This window comes from Suillus plorans (genome assembly GCF_016647745.1).
Source record: "Suillus plorans strain S12 chromosome Unknown HD556scaffold_108, whole genome shotgun sequence".
NCBI classification, from domain to species: Eukaryota; Fungi; Basidiomycota; class Agaricomycetes; order Boletales; family Suillaceae; genus Suillus; species Suillus plorans.
Genome location: NW_024537492.1, coordinates 58,283 through 75,256, shown reverse-complemented (window position 1 = coordinate 75,256; position 16,974 = coordinate 58,283). Strand labels below are relative to the sequence as shown.

At 48.4% G+C, this 16,974-nt stretch overlaps 6 protein-coding genes across 6 annotated transcripts; 3 read left to right on the top strand and 3 right to left on the bottom strand.

Annotated features, from left to right (window-relative positions):
* Nucleotides 1-436: 436 nt before the first annotated feature.
* Nucleotides 437-1,114, bottom strand: HD556DRAFT_1191868 (uncharacterized protein; the record flags this gene model as incomplete). The annotated part of the gene is made up of 1 exon (XM_041296189.1): nucleotides 437-1,114. A coding segment is annotated over one exon (678 nt), but the record flags the coding sequence as incomplete, so codon positions are not given.
* Nucleotides 1,115-3,120: 2,006 nt separating this feature from the next.
* On the top strand, nucleotides 3,121-5,122 carry HD556DRAFT_1314177 (ATP-utilizing phosphoenolpyruvate carboxykinase; the record flags this gene model as incomplete). The annotated part of the gene is made up of 7 exons (XM_041300890.1): nucleotides 3,121-3,211; nucleotides 3,263-3,520; nucleotides 3,576-3,658; nucleotides 3,706-3,771; nucleotides 3,819-4,549; nucleotides 4,602-4,686; nucleotides 4,739-5,122. 7 exons carry the CDS (start codon nucleotides 3,121-3,123, stop codon nucleotides 5,120-5,122), a joined length of 1,698 nt encoding a protein of 565 aa, XP_041153032.1.
* Nucleotides 5,123-5,297: 175 nt separating this feature from the next.
* On the bottom strand, nucleotides 5,298-6,927 carry HD556DRAFT_109500 (P-loop containing nucleoside triphosphate hydrolase protein). Its single transcript, XM_041296076.1, has 3 exons — nucleotides 6,710-6,927; nucleotides 6,417-6,657; nucleotides 5,298-6,368 (listed from the first exon to the last, which is right to left on the bottom strand). Exons 1-3 carry the CDS (start codon nucleotides 6,740-6,742, stop codon nucleotides 5,350-5,352), a joined length of 1,293 nt encoding a protein of 430 aa, XP_041153031.1. The 5' UTR covers nucleotides 6,743-6,927; the 3' UTR covers nucleotides 5,298-5,349.
* Nucleotides 6,928-7,377: 450 nt separating this feature from the next.
* On the bottom strand, nucleotides 7,378-9,426 carry HD556DRAFT_109803 (P-loop containing nucleoside triphosphate hydrolase protein). Its single transcript, XM_041296077.1, has 4 exons — nucleotides 9,113-9,426; nucleotides 8,837-9,044; nucleotides 8,366-8,786; nucleotides 7,378-8,315 (listed from the first exon to the last, which is right to left on the bottom strand). The coding sequence occupies exons 1-4, from the start codon at nucleotides 9,140-9,142 to the stop codon at nucleotides 7,541-7,543; spliced, it is 1,434 nt and encodes a 477-aa protein (XP_041153030.1). The 5' UTR covers nucleotides 9,143-9,426; the 3' UTR covers nucleotides 7,378-7,540.
* A 1,512-nt stretch (nucleotides 9,427-10,938) lies between these two features.
* HD556DRAFT_1249680 (P-loop containing nucleoside triphosphate hydrolase protein) lies at nucleotides 10,939-13,661 on the top strand (the record flags this gene model as incomplete). The annotated part of the gene is made up of 2 exons (XM_041298869.1): nucleotides 10,939-11,717; nucleotides 12,893-13,661. The coding sequence occupies 2 exons, from the start codon at nucleotides 10,939-10,941 to the stop codon at nucleotides 13,659-13,661; spliced, it is 1,548 nt and encodes a 515-aa protein (XP_041153029.1).
* Nucleotides 13,662-14,611: 950 nt separating this feature from the next.
* Nucleotides 14,612-15,998, top strand: HD556DRAFT_109390 (P-loop containing nucleoside triphosphate hydrolase protein). The gene is made up of 4 exons (XM_041296075.1): nucleotides 14,612-14,647; nucleotides 14,702-14,818; nucleotides 14,887-15,047; nucleotides 15,099-15,998. Exons 2-4 carry the CDS (start codon nucleotides 14,789-14,791, stop codon nucleotides 15,871-15,873), a joined length of 966 nt encoding a protein of 321 aa, XP_041153028.1. The 5' UTR covers nucleotides 14,612-14,647; nucleotides 14,702-14,788; the 3' UTR covers nucleotides 15,874-15,998.
* Nucleotides 15,999-16,974: the final 976 nt, after the last annotated feature.

Here is a 16,974-nt window from a genome sequence, read left to right as displayed (position 1 = left end):
CAGCGGAATTATATTTGGCCATCTACGCTCACATAAGCTCAGGTAATTAGGTTCCTCGATGGCTCAACTACCAATGAAACAAAAACGTCCCGAATCCAATCAAATGTCCGAAATCAAAGCGAAGCACGCAAACTCGCTGGTAACAGGTACGCATAAGTGTCCAAAAACTTATATGTCACTATATCAGAAGGAACGAAATACGTCCTGCAAGCCGAATACTATGCACGTGCCATGCCTGCGCTAATCGTGACGACACCTTAGGTTCTATCGTCGTACTATCCAGCTGCGGGGGTAAGACACCCGCATTACCAGACGCAAGGTTACCCATATCATGAGACCGTGGGGGTAATACACCCACTTCTGTCTCACTCATGTTGCCCACAATACGCGCAAGTGGGGGTAGCACACCCATGTAAACACGCATCCGATATTGTAGCCAAAGCCCCGCGTCGTCAGAAAACAGGCGCTGAGCCGCTCGTTCCAAGACCTCTCGCACACGATCAGCAGGCTTGCCCTCAAGCAGCGAGGAGGTCTCATCACACAGCTGCATGCCATGCGCACGACAGATAGCCAAGAAGGCCGGGCAGCGAGCAAAAATATCGTGAACGCTCTCACAGGCATCACAACCGAAATGACACCAGGGCGGCGTATCACGAAAACGCTGATGCCGCACCTCTAGATCTGTGGTATCAAGTTGCGATGATCGGGCATATAATTGTACGACGGCAGAGAAAGAGCTAGATGCCCGAGTATATGGGAAGTCCGGCAGGCGATGACTGTCATACAGTGCAAGAGTCAGGGCTTGCGCTGGACGAAAGGAGTCGCTTAACGCATAAGAATCTTCGAACCTAGAAATGAGGAAAAAGAACAAGTTGTTTCCACCAAAACCATAACCGGATGCAAACATAGTGTAATCATCCATCGCGAAAGTTGCCAGGGGCGCAGAGGGAATAACACCGCGTCGATTTTGTGCAAACAAGGCCAACCGATCAACATAATCATTGGCGAGACATTCTGGCGTAAGGCCGTTGGTATAAGCAGCGGTCCAGACGAGTGAGGGCGCGGGTGTTGGAGAGTGTAGAAGTGAAAACAAGCAGCGATACAAGGAACGCGCTGGCTGATTGTTCCCGATGTGAGGGGAAGTACTTCTTGTATCATGTGGACTGCATTTTTGTGATCTGTCAAAACGGAGTGGGGTTCTTGCGGGTTAGCTTGAATAGATAGTAAAACAGCAGCTATGATGCCTAGTAGCTCGCCATGCAGGATCCCTGCTGATGTTCCATAGCTCGCGAGTGAGAATACCACCTGGCTATTAGGTGTTGCAGCTGCAGAAGTAACCGAGCGAGCCTGGAAAAGTGATGCTGGTGATGGGAGCATTGATGCGTCCGAGGCAGCAAGAGGATGTTGTTGAGAGAAGGAGGTCGTGGGAACGGTATGTAGGAATGACAATGCTATGATGTGTTCTTCAGCATGTAAGCGTCGCAGAGGACGAGCAATAGCCAGTTTTTCATCATATGTTCCGTTGACCGGGAGAGATTTTGGAGCCAAAAGAGCAACGTAGGGAGATGACGCCGTAGCGATGGCGCGGCAGTAGATAGTGCAGTCGTCAAGTTATGCGAAGGCTCAAAACAAAATTGTGAGGCAGTATTTTGCGCAGACCAAGATCCGAAGCGAGAGAGTTGTGTGAAACCATGTCGCGTCAGTGCTGGCAAGGCGGCACTCGGGAAGGACAAAGCGAGCCGTGGTGAACTGTTTAGGATATGACGTATGCTGACATGCCCCGAGTCGAGCAAGTGAGACTGATCGGTGGGCACAATAGAGCAATTGACATCAAGAAGGGTCTGTCGTCCCAAAATCCATGCTCAGGGGAGGCGCTCATGGGCACGAACAAAGGACTGATGACGAGATGATCTGATCATTCCGCTAAGGGGTAGCGACAACCATTGAGCATGCACGACCAGTCCGTGAGTGTAATCTGTGCCATGGTACGAAAGGCGTTGATGGGATGATTAAGGTCGCGCTGGAGACCCAACACGGCAGCTGAAGCATTCAGCCGTGAAATACTAGGGAAACTGAAACCGAAAAGGAAAAGGCAATGAGAGGAGACCAGAATGGAAGGAGAAAGGAAACCGAAGGTAGTCATGTACGATATGGACAATACGAAGGTCCAGTTTTTCAGCCTGTGTAGGTGCACGGTGACCGTGTAAAGGCGAGCCGTGGTCTGATCCGAGAGATGAGTGTTTGGGTAATGAGTAGTTATGAGCCAAGTCCATGTACTTGATGTACTGGAAGGATGGAGTGTTTGATGCTGCGGAAGCAACATGTGTATTATTATCAGTGTCCGTGAGCATTGAGTTTAAAGCAGACGGACCATGAGATAACAGGATTTTCCCCTGGCAAAAATTAGAATGATCAGTGCGCTGGCAAATCGAGTCGCGCTGCTTACCTCAAGCTAATATCGTACGCGTGACATACATACCAATTTACCTTCTTCCACTTTGTGATAAAGTCAGTTCAATCGATACTGACCCTGGTCCCTGCTTGTTCCGGCGGTGTCAGGCGGTATCCCGTCGTACGTAGCGCCCGGAGTGAACCGGAGCTTTGAAGTTCTGTTGGGCGTGCTACAAGTCTGAGGTTGGTGCTGATTCCTGGACAAGTTTCTGACAGGAAATCATGATGATATTTATCATTAGAAGCAATACTAAACGAGGCATTGTAAAAGAGGTGGACATAAAGAGGCTCTGAGTAAAGGTGTACTAGTAGCTACATAGCCATTGGTGACACCATCGGGAGATTATGGGATGAAGTTCCGGCAATGCTTCGTCGTTGGTATAAAACCCTCCAAAAACTCGAGTTTCGCATACCGTTTCAACCGCCATCATCTAATTCGCGATCGTAATTCGCATCATAGAGTAAGTGCCTTGTCACTGTTGTCACTGATGCCAGCCCCATAAATCATCCCATGCGGGGTACCCGAACAGGCGGAGTTCACTCCGGTCCTCACCACGGATCTTGCTCGGATCATCATCGTCGTCATCATCATCAATTTTTTTATTGTCTTGATTTTTACAACTCTTTGTTGACCAACCTCATCAGACTCCTTCATATTCGTCCACCACAATGGTTCATCCCCACCAGACACCCTATGTTACACCCCACATCTTACACAAACATTACGCCCAGGCTTTTGACAATGAATTTCATAGTAACCGTCAGTGCACCCAACTACTATACCTCCTATCCACCTAAATATTTCAAACAGTCATTGGCCGTGACCTCGAGTATTTCTCGCAGGCAGGCTTTGACATGGATAGGATCCAGCTGAAGCGCAACGCACCTGTAGCCCAGCTTTACGAAGACGCCATCCGCAATGAAGGCGCAATTATTTCCTCATCCGGCGCACTCATCAACTTCTCTGGTAAGAAGACCGGCAGAAGTCCTAAGGACAAGCGAATCGTCTATGAGGAGACGAGTAAGGATGATATATGGTGGGGCTCCGTGAATATTAAGATGGACGAACGTGAGTTTACTCCGTTGCACGCCGGCCGGTCCCTTGTCTCAGCAATTGTTTCCAGACACGTTTGAGATTAACCGCGAGCGTGCCATCGACTATTTGAATACGCGTGACAATGTCTACGTCTTCGATGGTTTTGCTGGTGTAAGTCCTGTGTTTCAACTGTACGGGCTCGCACTAACTGTTTTTAGTGGGATCCCAAATACCGTATCAAGGTTCGGGTCATTTGTGCCCGTGCATATCATGCTCTCTTCATGGTATGTAAATACAATCACATGCATTTCCTCTTCTGACAACCTGGAAGAACAACATGTTGATCCGCCCGACCGAGGAAGAGCTCGCAAGCTTTGGCGAGCCCGACTTCATCATCTACAATGCCGGTCAATTCCCTGCGAACCGCTTCACCAAGGGCATGTCCTCCACCACGTCGGTGGAAATCAACTTTAAGCGCATGGAAATGGTCATCCTCGGCACTGAGTATGCCGGCGAGATGAAGAAAGGAGTCTTTTCCGTCATGCACTATCTTCAACCTGTGAAGTTTGGCCAGCTCTCCCTCCACTCGTCTGCCAATGTCGGGATGGAGAAGGGCGATGTCACCCTGTTCTTCGGCCTTTCCGGAACCGGAAAGACCACTCTCTCCGCTGATCCAAACCGCCTTCTCATTGGCGATGATGAACACGTGTGGTCGGACACTGGGGTGTTCAACATCGAGGGAGGATGCTATGCCAAGTGCATCAACCTGTCGAGCGAGAAGGAGCCGGAAATATTCAATGCCATTCGTTTCGGCTCCATTCTGGAGAACGTCGTATACAACCCTTTGTCGCGCGTGCCGGATTACGACGATGTTAGCATCACGGAGAACACACGCTGCGCATACCCAATCGAATACATTCCAAACGCCAAGATCCCATGCATGGTGGACAGACAACCGAGCAACATCATCATGTTGACGTGTGACGCGTTCGGTGTCCTTCCACCTGTAAGTAAACTTACCCCAGAGCAAGCAAGCTACCATTTCCTTGCTGGTTACACCTCGTAAGTGTATTTTTTACTTCCGTCGGCGCTACTCGCTGAGTCAATTTCGAAGGAAAACGCCTGGCACGGAGGACGGTGTGCTTGAACCTATCCCAACATTCTCAACCTGCTACAGCGCACCTTTCATTGTGTTACACGTGGGTTTTCATCTCTTCCTAGGAGCTTCTGAGCTAAGCCTTTCTGTGTCAGCCTGGACGCTATGCAGAAATGCTGGCCGAGCGCATGTCTAAGCACAACGTTCCCTGCTGGTTAATCAACACGGGCTGGACGGGTGGTAAGTTCGGCACGGGCAAGCGCTGCCCACTTAAATACACCCGCCGCATCGTCGATGCCGTACACTCCGGGGAGCTTCTCAATAGCGAATATGAGACCTTTGGCGGCTTCGGGCTCCAGATTCCTACCGCGGTGGAGGGTGTTCCACGCGAAGTGCTCAACCCGCGTCTGGCCTGGGCAGATAAGGAGGCTTTTGAACGTGAGGTTCGCAAGCTTGCGGGCATGTTCCAAAAGGCGTTCAAGTTGTACGAAAGCGATGTGCAAGAAAGCGTGAGGTTGGCAGGTCCACGGGTGGACTAGAAGAAAGAGACTTGGAGTCGCTCATAATTCACTCTTATAATTCTGGTATAGAGTTGTCATCTGAACTGTACTGGACTTCATGAATTCGAACATATGTATTTACTATTTAGTATCGGTCTACTGGAGAGTTATGTTATAATGCCCAATCACTCAGAAGTCTCTCAATCGCCTGCTGTTTGAACCGACCACCATCTACATTCAAGGCTGCGGATGTTTGGGAAATTATGCTAGACTACTCTTATGAGATACCCCAATACACGATTGAGAAGGTCTCGGACCACAGAAGTACAAGGTTCTCCAGTGCGAGATAGCTCCCAAATCAACTTTTGGAGTGTTTCTTGAGCACTCTCAGAACGTTCCGACCCATCGCGAGGTAAGTAAGTGAAGGTAATGGATGGCGCTAACAATGAGTCCTTGCCAGTGTCATTTGACCCCTCCCACCATCCTTTCGCATCTTCATCACTGTCGCAGCCGCAGACCACAACAACTAAGCCGACCTTGGATTTCGCGTAGACCTTGCGAAACTTCTGCACTTCCGTTCTCTGCGTATTGACAGACTCGTTCTTGTCCACATAAAAAATTAACAAGCAAGGTTCGAAACCGACACCTCCTTTGGACCGTTTTGCGGGTGGATAGGGTGCAGTTACGCGCTGAAACATGTAGTAATGCCCGCGCATGACTACCGTGGATCTGACCCATGCGCCATTGATGACACCTGCGATGTTGCAAACATTCAAGGGGGCTGGGACAGCAGAGTCGCAGACAATTACGCTTCGCGGGTGGTCTCTTTCATGGTCATCGCACGCCCATTCGACGTCGCGGAAACCTTTCTCATTGGGCAAGCGACACTTGTCGATAAGTTCGCGGAGGGCATGGTATGACTGTTCGCTACGCTCCTTGAGGTCGATACTGTCACTTTCATCGATGGTTATTGTAGTGACGCATGCGTGGCCAGCGAAGGTCATATTGAGGTTTGAGATGGATTGCTCGTTCTTCCTCCACCATTCTTCCATGTCCGGATTTTGGTTTTCCAAACGTGTAACAACGATGACGATCGGAACTTTCCCCTTGACTTTGGAATACAACGACATGTAGTTCCGGCGGAGCGCCATGCTCTCTCTCGTGCCCTGCACGCAGTATATAAGGAGGTGAATGCCATCCTGCTCCGCAAGGGTTTGAAGGAGCTTCTTCAAAACTTTTTGAGCCTCCTTATTGGGGACCGTTCCCTCGGAGCCCTCATCAAGACCTGCAATGAAGTCAGTGAGGCCCACCAAGAATGATTAACTGCGCTTACCGGCTGTATCGAAAAGCTTTACCTTCAAGGTCTTGTTCTGAATCGCAACGTCATGTTCGTACACGTTTGTTTTGGTGGTACATCCCATGGCGTCGGAGGACGTTGCCGCCGATTGCTTCCTGGTGATCAAATTGACCAAGGAGCTTTTACCAGCTCCTGTTTCTCCAAAAATGACAATATTGCATGTTTCCGTGGGATGTAAAACTTCTCTGGCTCGAATATCGTCGATACCATCGGGACTCTGATCAGCACTAAGTCAGCAGTATGCTGACGAAGAGTCAGACACCACTTACAGTACATGGTCGGCTCTGAGTAGATAAAGACATGATCAAAAAGACTCAACTTGGAACAAGGTTAATAGTGAGAGGCAGTCTCGACTTGCAAGCGTGTTCTGTTTTTTGAGTCCCCAGTCTGATACCCTCAGGTAAAATGTTCCGGAACGTTGGTGTTCGAGGCGCCAAATTTAAATATCGATCACGATGCATGTATTCAGCATGTTGTTCCATGCGGCCATAGATGCGAGAAAGCTAGCATTGAACGGCATATCAGTATGCAACCTGTTGCAGCATGTTGGTCATGCAATGGCAGTTCGCACATGCGCCTCGGAGCTGGAGCTGGCTTGTCGAGTTGGCGAGACTGGCATACAGGTGAATTTAAAACGATGGCGGACCTGGGTCCCTGGTCTGGACTCCGAACCCTCCCAGTCACAGTACTTAAACTTGCTGACACTGCTACAGCGAACTTCGTGAGCCTCGATCATGTCTTGGACAAGGTCGAGATGTATTCAACATTCATTTTGGTAGTACATTCCCGCGTGTAGGCTAGGAAGGTGGTTTGGAACGGGCGGTGCCGATCAACGCGTTGTAGATGATCAATGATCCTGTGCGAGTTGTATGAAAACAAGCAGGGCTCGCGTGTGGAATTGTGTTTATGTTTGTGTCTGATTCGCTAGTCTGGGACCAAAGTCTGCAGGGCGGAGTCTTTGAAGGGAAATGGGGGAAATCCCGAATAACAGGCAGATAAACATTATCATATGTGTACCGATCCATAATTATAAGGGTAAGCCGTATTATCGACAACGACAGCCTGTCTATAATCGGATGTGGTATAAATTCAATGGGAGGTCAAGCTACATTTTGCTTGATCATATTAGCCAAGTGTTTTGCGACATCTGCAGATAAGCCACAACGCTTCGTGAGACGAGGGACAAGATCCTTCCTTTTCACATGTGAACCCCCGGTAAGTAACGCCTTCTGCTTGCGCATCAACGACACGAACAAGTTGTCCCCTCCCATCCATGCCCGCTTCTGCCCGTCGGCAACACATTTCTTAACAAGGTTGCGGATCGTGATGCGCGATTCTTCATAAAGTTCTTTGTGTCTGCCGTCCAATCTATTGGCGGCGGTGATGCACGCATGTCCGGCGACCTGGATATCATATTTTGCGAAGGTGCTGTGTGTCCTCTCCCACCAGTCCTCCATCCTCTTCTCTCTTTCAAGGTTCGTGATCGCAAGAACAATGGGAACCTTTTTCTCGCAGAGAAATTCGTGAAAGAGCCGATAATTGCTTTGAAGCGTAGCAGTGACCCTGCCGGCACGAACGCAGAATAGAAGCAGATCAATCCCGCCTTGTTGATCCAATTCCTTGACGAGCGTGTAGGCGTTTTCGACAGACTCGAGGTATTCTTTAATTCCGAGCTGCGGTTCCTCGAGTCCGATGGTATCGAAAACCTTATACGAGCCACCGTCGAAGTCGATAGTATACTCTTTCCACTGCAACGTACAACGTTGCATGTCAGGAGATGTATGTGCTACCGCCTTTCCCGCCATGAGGTTGACGAGTGAGCTTTTACCTGCTCCCGTCTCCCCAAAGAGTACGATGGTTTTACGCCTGTTCTTACTAATGAAAGTTGGTAAAATGTGGCACGATGAGCAGCTGAAAATGAGTACCTTGCAGCCCCTTTCGAGCGACACCGCTCGATAAGTTGACAGACGGCATGGTATGACTGTTTGTGACGCCGCTTAAGCTCATCCCCTGCATATTCATCAATAGTCGTTGTGGTAACACATGCGTGACCATCAAAGGTCATCCCGAAGTCTGAGAGGGATCGCTCGTTATGCTTCCACCATTCTTCCATCTCTGGTTCTTTGTCTTCTAAATTTGTGACGACAAGAACGATTGGAATTCTCTCCTTCACTTCCGAGCGGACTAAATCGTAGTTGCGATAGAGCGCCTTCGTCGCTCTCACACCCCGCACACAGTACATGAGGAGATGGATGTCATCTTGCTTCATAAGATCTCGAAGGAGTGTTTTCAGAACTTTTCGAGCGTCCTTATCGGGGACTTCTCCCTCAGAGCCTTCGCCGAGACCTGCAATCCAGTTCAGCAACAAACACCAAAGAGCGGCGAATTGCACTGACCGACTGTATCGAAAAGCTTTACGTTCAAGGCCTCGTTCTGAATTAAAACGTCGTACACATTTGTTTCAGTCGTACATCCCACAGCGTTGCAGGATGTCAGCGCCTTTTGCGTCCCAACGACCAAATTGATCAAGGAGCTTTTACCAGCGCCCGTTTCTCCAAAAATGACAACATTGCAGGTTTCTTCTGCGTGATGCGAAGCCTCACTCTGGTTTCCAATGCGAAAGTGATTTCGCGTCAAATTTATGCTGAGGAACCACCAGAGTCACCACTTACAGTATATATTTTTCCTCCAACAGACGACATTGCAAAGATGGCTCAACTCCAGACAAGGCAGGAAATAGCGAAGGGCAGGTCTTGACTTCGTTTGGCGTTTTTGAGGTAGTATCTCCCAACTAGGTACCGGAACAGTGAAAATCGACCACTGTGGCACAAGGATACGGCATGTTCCATACGCCGTTGGATGGCGTAAGACCCGTGCTGCGTATGCGTTTGGCTTTGTACATGCTCTAAGTGGCTGGAGTTAACTGTTGGCTCAGGTGCAGCGTAGTCCTGGATATGACTAGGGTATAAACCAATGCGGCAGCCCTGAGGTCGGTCGTGTATCATGAGGTAATTGATTGAGACCGTGCAAGACGCATTCCAGACGCGAAGCGCCAATTCTCTCTTTGAAAGAGCGGTGCGAGAGACGTGGTAGTAGCAGCATGCGTGATTTAGTGTGCTTGCGATCCCTGAGGCCCAAATCTAAGGGAACAACCCCGAAGTTGTTGTTGTTGTTGGTTACTATAACCGGTTAAGAGGTTAGTTAAATGCATCTGTTGTAGTAGTAGGGTTAATGTACTAGGACCTATTTGGGCTAATAATTGGGGTTACCAAACTTTTATCGTTGGTCTTTCTGTGCCATTCTCCCGGGACCGTATTGAGTGACTGCGGCTCCGATGGATGGGAGAAGTCCTGGCTATGGAATCGTTTTCATAAGAGGATCACGAAGGTCGCTGGCGAGCAGCCTAAATATATTATGTCAATATAACCGCTTAGATCAGCAGGCCACCACAAAATTTGAGTTTTTGGCAATTGACATCATTTACATAAATGAAACGTATAACGGACTTCTGTTGGATTGTCAATGTCCCTGCATCTGCGCTTGTGCATGTAGGGCCTGCTGCTGTGCGGAGGAGTAAAGCATTTGCTGCTGCTGATGTGGTGTCAAGACTGGAACATTTAAACGTGGAGAAAAAGTGGCAGGCTGATGAGACCCAAGAGCACTCCACTGGCCTCATTTTCGGCTGTTGCACTGGTTGGGGCACCTAGGTGCCGACAACGGCGATAATGAAAAATGCGTGTCCGAGTCGGGGAGAAAATGTTCATGTTGAAAATGACATCTCAAGTTCAGAAGGCAGCAGGCTGCGACAAATTTATGACTTCTTTGGTCAGAAGGGGACGTTTGCCGCATCTGCGACATGTTCAATGGTGGATGAGACGGGTGGTTCCAAGGCATGAAACATGGAGAGTGAGACTTTATTTATTCTATGAGCTAATGTCACGCCTGAGGGCCGTCACAGATAAGTACGACGCGGGAGTCACGTCACATAATACCGATCACCAACTTGGATGGACTCATCAGCCCTATACGCAGTTTTGACGTAGTTGCAGCTCTGCGTTGTTTGTGATCGAGGTGTGCTATGAACGTGAGATCTGCCAAGTTTCAAGAACTATAATTTATTATCTCTTTCAACAGCTGGTGGTTACTAATCAAATCCTCGAGTCCAACACGAGTTTGCCTCGAGTTGTTTGAGAATCTGGCGGGTGCCGTTTTCAATACCACGGGTTGGCGTCTGAAGGATGGGTGCAAGAAACGTGATCTCCTGCAAGTCTGCGTCTGTCTTTATAAGAACTGCCGCATCATCGAGTGTCGGCCAAACGCTGCAATTAAGCACTATTAGGAGCATCCCTCTTAAATGCATCCACAGTACGTAGTCTTCAGATGCTTTTCGTACTGTAATTGTCTCATTGATATGTAGAACTAACCTGGAAGCCATGCCTTCCACTCCGAGTTCCCATCCCACTGGACAACCGGCACCTGGCAGGCATGTAGTCTCCAGATGAAGTTCCCTATTTTTCCAACATTAACAAACGAGGACAGGCGTAAAACTAAAACTATCGTACTCTTTGGGGAGACGGGAGCAGGCAAAAGCTCACTCGTCAACCTCATGGCGGGAAAGGAGGTAGCATATACATCTCCTGACATGCAACGCTGTACGTTGCAGTGGAAAGAGTATACTATCGACTTCGACGATGGCTCGTATAAGGTTTTCGATACCATCGGACTCGAGGAACCGCAGCTCGGAATTAAAGAATACCTCGAGTCTGTCGAAAACGCCTACAAGCTCGTCAAGGAATTGGATCAACAAGGCGGGATTGATCTGCTTCTATTCTGCGTTCGTGCCGGCAGGGTCACTGCTACGCTTCAAAGCAATTATCGGCTCTTTCACGAATTTCTCTGCGAGAAAAAGGTTCCCATTGTTCTTGCGATCACGAACCTCGAGAGAGAGCATAGGATGGAGGACTGGTGGGAGAGGAATCGCGCCACCTTCGCAAAATATGATATCCAGGTCGCCGGCCATGCATGCATCACCGCCGCCAATAGATTGGACGGCAGACACAAAGACCTTTATGAAGAATCGCGCGTCACGATCCGCACCCTTGTTAAGAATTTTACTGCCGACGGGCAGAAGAAGGCATGGATGGGAGGGGACAGCTTGTTCGTGTCGTTGATGCGCAAGCTGAAGGGGTTACTTACAGTGGGTTCACATGTGAGAAGGAAGGATATTGTCCCTCATCTCACAAGGCGTTGTGGAATATCTCAAGATGTCGCAAAAGAGTTGGCTAATATGATTAAACAAGCCTGACCTCCTATTGAACTTATGCCTAATCCCGATTATAGACTGTCGTTGTCGATAATACGGCTTACCCTTATGGATCGCTACATACTACACATTGCAAACAGTTATATCATATTTCAGTGTGATGGTCTCAAGCCGCATTATATAAATGCGCAGGTCAAGGGTCTCCGCGCAAATATGCCTGGGCAAACGCCAATTCGATGAAAATCATTGGGTGATGTACCGACATGAGATATCTGTTGCCAGTCGCGCATTGTTGCACTCAGTCCTTGTGTTGCTGGACTCCGTGGACAATCTCCGAGCCTTCATTTGATTTACAAAAGAAGGTATGTCTCAAGAAGTTGCAAAACAGTTGGTCAATATAGGCGTACATAATTATGACGGGCACAGCTGGACAAAACTATTAAATGTATGGTGCCGGTTTCTTCCGAGCACTCGGGAGTCGGGAACTTTCACATCCCGGCTGCTTCAGTTATGCCGCAGTTACATAATTCGAAGCAGGACACCAATTTCAGTTTTATAACCTGGTTTAGCACTACTACCAGCGCCCTGAAGTGTTTATCGATCTTCCGTCCGATAGGCTGGGATGCGGGCAGGTGCCATGACCCTTGCAAACAGTACGACCTTATGCAGGGACCGAAAGAAAACAGCCCTATACGCAATTTTGACGTAGTTGCAGCTCGCGGCCGCGTACACTATGAACGTGAGATTCGGTTTTCAAGAACTATTACTTGTTATCTCTTTCAACAGGTGGTTCATACTAATCAGATCCTCGAGTTTAACACGAGTTTGCCTCGAGTTGTTTGAGAATATGGCAGGTATTGTTTTCAATACCACGGGTTGGCGTCTGAAGGATGGGCGCAAGAAACGTGGTCTCCTGCAAGTCTGCGTCTATCTTTATAAGAGCTGCCGCATCATTCAGTGTCGGTAAAACGCTTCAATTGTGCACTATCAGGAGCATCCCTCTTAAATGGCTTCAGAGTATGTAGTCTTCAGATGCTTTTCGTACTGTGGTTTCTCATATTGATATGTAGGACTACTAGTAAGCCGCATGGCACGGCTTCAAGTTCCAGTTCTGGTACCACTGGACCACCGGCTCCTGACAGGCACGTAGTCTCCAGGTGAAGCTCTGTATTTGTTCGATATTAACAAGCGAGGACAGGAATAAAACTATCGTACTTTTTGGGGAGACGGGATCAGGCAAAAGCTCACTCGTCAACCTCATGGCGGGGGAGGAGGTAGCACACACATCTCCTGACATGGAACGCTGTACAATGCAATGGAAAGACTATGCTATCGGCTTCGACGGTGGCTCGTATACGGTTTTCGATACCAGCGGGCTCGAAGAACCTCAGCTGGGAACTAAAGAGTATCTCGAGTCTGTCGACAACGCCTATAAGCTCATCAAGGAATTGGATGGACAAGGCGGCATTGATTTGCTTCTATTCTGCATTCGCGCTAGCAGAGTCACTGCTACGCTTCAAAGCAATTATCGGCTTTTTCACGAATTCCTCTGCGACAAGAAGGTTCCAATTGTTCTTGCGATCACACACCTCGAAAAAGAGCAGAGGATGGAGGACTGGTGGGAGAGGCACCATAGCACTTTCGAAAAATATCATATCCGGGTCGCCGGTCATGCGTGCCTCACTGCCGCCAATGGATTGGAAGGCAGGCACAAAGACCTTTATGAAGAATCGCGCGTCACGATCCGCAGCCTTGTCAAGAATTTTACTGCCGACGGGCAGAAGCAGGCATGGATGGGAGGGGACAACCTGTTTGTATCGTTGATGCGCAAGCTGAAGGGGTTGCTTATAGGGAGTTCGAATGTGAGGAGGAAGGATCTTGTCCCTCATCTCACGAAGCGTTGTGGCATATCTCCAGACGTTGCAAAACAGGTGGCTAATATGATCAAGCAAAACTAGCTTGACCTCCCAAAGAACTCATACCTTAGCCGATTATAGCTGTCGTTGCGATTATCAACTTGTATGTCCATGCGCTAGTATGGCGCAACCTGGGAAGCGAATGTCTCATGTGTGAACTTCAGAAAGATATTCAAACATGAAATTGGTTTCCTTCGTGTTTGCCACACAATTATTTGGCTGGCGGAACCCCCCGAATACGCCCTCTTTAGTGGTACTTCGGAGCGTAAGCCAAACACGTTTCATTCCAAACGGTGACATCACTGATGTTGCCTTGTCCCATCCGTCATCCTCGCTGTTGTAATCAACCACCTCAACCTAATCTAGCTAGAATAGTTCGACCCGATCTATCTACTAACTCAAAAACATTTCCCTCCAGCATTGCTCTGGATCCAGCACTGTAACTTCGTTGATGTCCCGAACTTCTTCAGTCTTCTTCAACTCTTCGGGAGCCGCAATTTCGGCATCAATTTCGTCATGCGAGATACTCTCTGACCCATCAGTAAACCGGTGAGTTCTTGCTGAGGATTATGCTGATTATGGTGCTTTTACAGGATGCCCGCCAGTGCACATTATCGACCTTCGTAGTCCCTTCAATCTCTGATGAAAATGATCCCTTAGCCGGGCCTTATTCCCTCATATTTGGGCTTCAGGCCTCAGGGATTGCCAGCACATTAAATCACGCACGTTGCGACTATCACGTCACTGCGACCGCTTTTTCAAAGAGAAGATTGGCGCTTCGCGTTTGTAATACGTCTTGCACGGTCTGTAGCTTTATCAATTACCTCATGATACACGATCGGTTGACCCCCTTCTGCATTGCTAATTAATAAATATCATACCCTTATCAAGGACTACACAGCCATTGCACCTGGGCGATAGTCAACTCCAGCTACTTAGAGGATGTGCATCCAACGTCGTTCTAACAGCGTATGGAACATGCAGTACCCTTGCGTCGTAGTTCATTTCCCCTGATTTGGCACCTGAACGTACGTCCGAGTCTGACGTACTTACTACTGACAAATGATTCAACTAATCGGAAGATACTAGTACCTTAAAAACACCAAACGCAAAGTCAAGAACTGCCCTTCGCTTTTTCCTGTCTTGTCTGGAGTTGATCCATCTTTGCAATGTTGTCTGTTGGTGGTAAACTATGCACTGTAAGTGATAACTTTGATGCTTCCTCAGCATAGATTTGACGCGAAATCATATTTGTATTCCAAACCAGAGTGAGGCTTCGAATCACAAAGAGGAAACCTGCAATTCATACCACGCCGTCTGTCAACTTATCGAGAAGTGTTGCTCGAAAGGGGGTCAACGTCTACTGTGGGATGCCGGCGAAAGGCAACATGACACTATCCGGCAGGTATCTCCTAAAATGGCTGCAAGGTACTCGGTTTCTAGTTACTCCTCGCGCCACATTTTGCTAACTTTGATTAGCAAGAACAGGCACAAAACTATCGTACTCTTTGGGGAGACGGGAGCAGGCAAAAGCTCACTCGTCAACCTCATGGCGGGAGAGGAGGTAGCACGTACATCTCCTGACACGCAATGTCGTACAATGCAGTGGAAAGAGTATACCATCGACTTCGATGGTGACTCGTATACGGTTTTCGAAACCATCGGGCTCGACGAATCGCAGCTGGAAATCAAAGCGTACCTCGAATCTGTCGAAAACGCCTATAAGCTCGTCAGGGAATTGGATAGGCGAGGCGGCATTGACCTGCTTCTATTCTGCGTTCGCGCCGGCAAAATCACTACTACGCTTCAAGGCAATTATTGGCTCTTTCACGAATTCCTCTGCAAGAAGAAGGTTCCCATTGTTCTCGCCGTCACAAGCCTTGAAAGAGAACAAAGGATGGAGGACTGGTGGGAGAGAAACGAGGGCACCTTCAACAAGTATCAAATAAAGGTCGCCGGTCATGCGTGCATCACCGCTGCCAATAGATCGGACGACAGACACAAAGGCCTTTATGAAGAATCGCGCATCACGATCCGCAACCTTGTCAAGAATTTTACGGCTGACGGGCAGAAGCAGGCATGTATGAGAGGGCACAGCCTGCTCGTGTGGTTGATGCGCAAGCTAAAGGGGTTACTTATAGGGAGTTCGAGTGTGAGAAGGAAGGATCTTATCCCTCATCTCACGAAGCGTTGTGGCATGTCTCCAGAGGTCGCAAAACAGTTGATTGATATGATCAAGCCAAACGTAGTTTGACCTCCCATTGAACTTGTACCTCATTCGATTATAGACTGTCGTTGTCGGTAATACGGCCTTACCTTGAGGGTCTCCGTGTAAGTAGACAAACGCGAATTTGATGTAAATTACATGTAAATTACATGTGACTAAATATAATGCACCAACATGAGATATCTGCTGCCAGTCATGCATTGTTGCACTTAGTGCTTGTGGGACTCCGTAGACAATCTCCAAGCATATTCAATCTACACGAGAGGTCGACCGCTCGCAAATTTTCAACATCGTGACAAGTAAGCAACATTCACAGCACCATGAGTCAGACCTGGTATCATTCCCATCAGGAAGTTCGCAGATTCTCTGCCATCAGCAGGTTGCGGATGCTCCTGTCAACCATAAGTTGGAGATGCAATACCTATGGAACTCTGGTGGGACTGGAACGTGGACGGAGCTCGAACAGGTTCGAGATATATGTTGCAAGCCACACATGTATTACTTTGGCCTTTTTTTGCATGGTGTGTCAAGTGACATACGAGAAAGTGACACAGGGTAGAGCTAGATGGTGCAAATGTTGATTGGTTGACGTAGAGTTGGACACGTTGACGCAGAAACGATTGTCAGGAGAAATGAAGGTGTAGGGACCGTAAGATGCGGTGCATTCAGAAAGATCGCCAGGGTTGCGTAGATGTGGGTGCATGAAATGTCGCTGAATGGTTATTACTACATATAACAATCATTATACAGAAGTCAAACCTCACATTCGATCGAAGAGGGCAGGGGCTTTGGAAATATCCCGGTGAAGACAGATATTAGCCGGAAAATCTCTTCCTCGAAATCGTCGAATACTTTCAAGATATTGGGATCGAAGCAGGGCTAAACATGGGGATGCGAGATATCGCGACTCGGTGGGCTGATGATATGGAATTGAGTTGCAGTCGGTTATGTCTTTCTCTTCTTTGGAAGCTGGCGAATACATGACCTTCTGTTCTTATCAGCTCGGAGCCAACAGCGAAATTGTCTCGGAATGGTGAAAGTTTCTCGGGTCTCATCCTGGTTAAACAGCCGATCGAACCCGCTTGGGGGTACGCCGTTAGAATCTTCCTCATCCTATTAGAGAGGCAG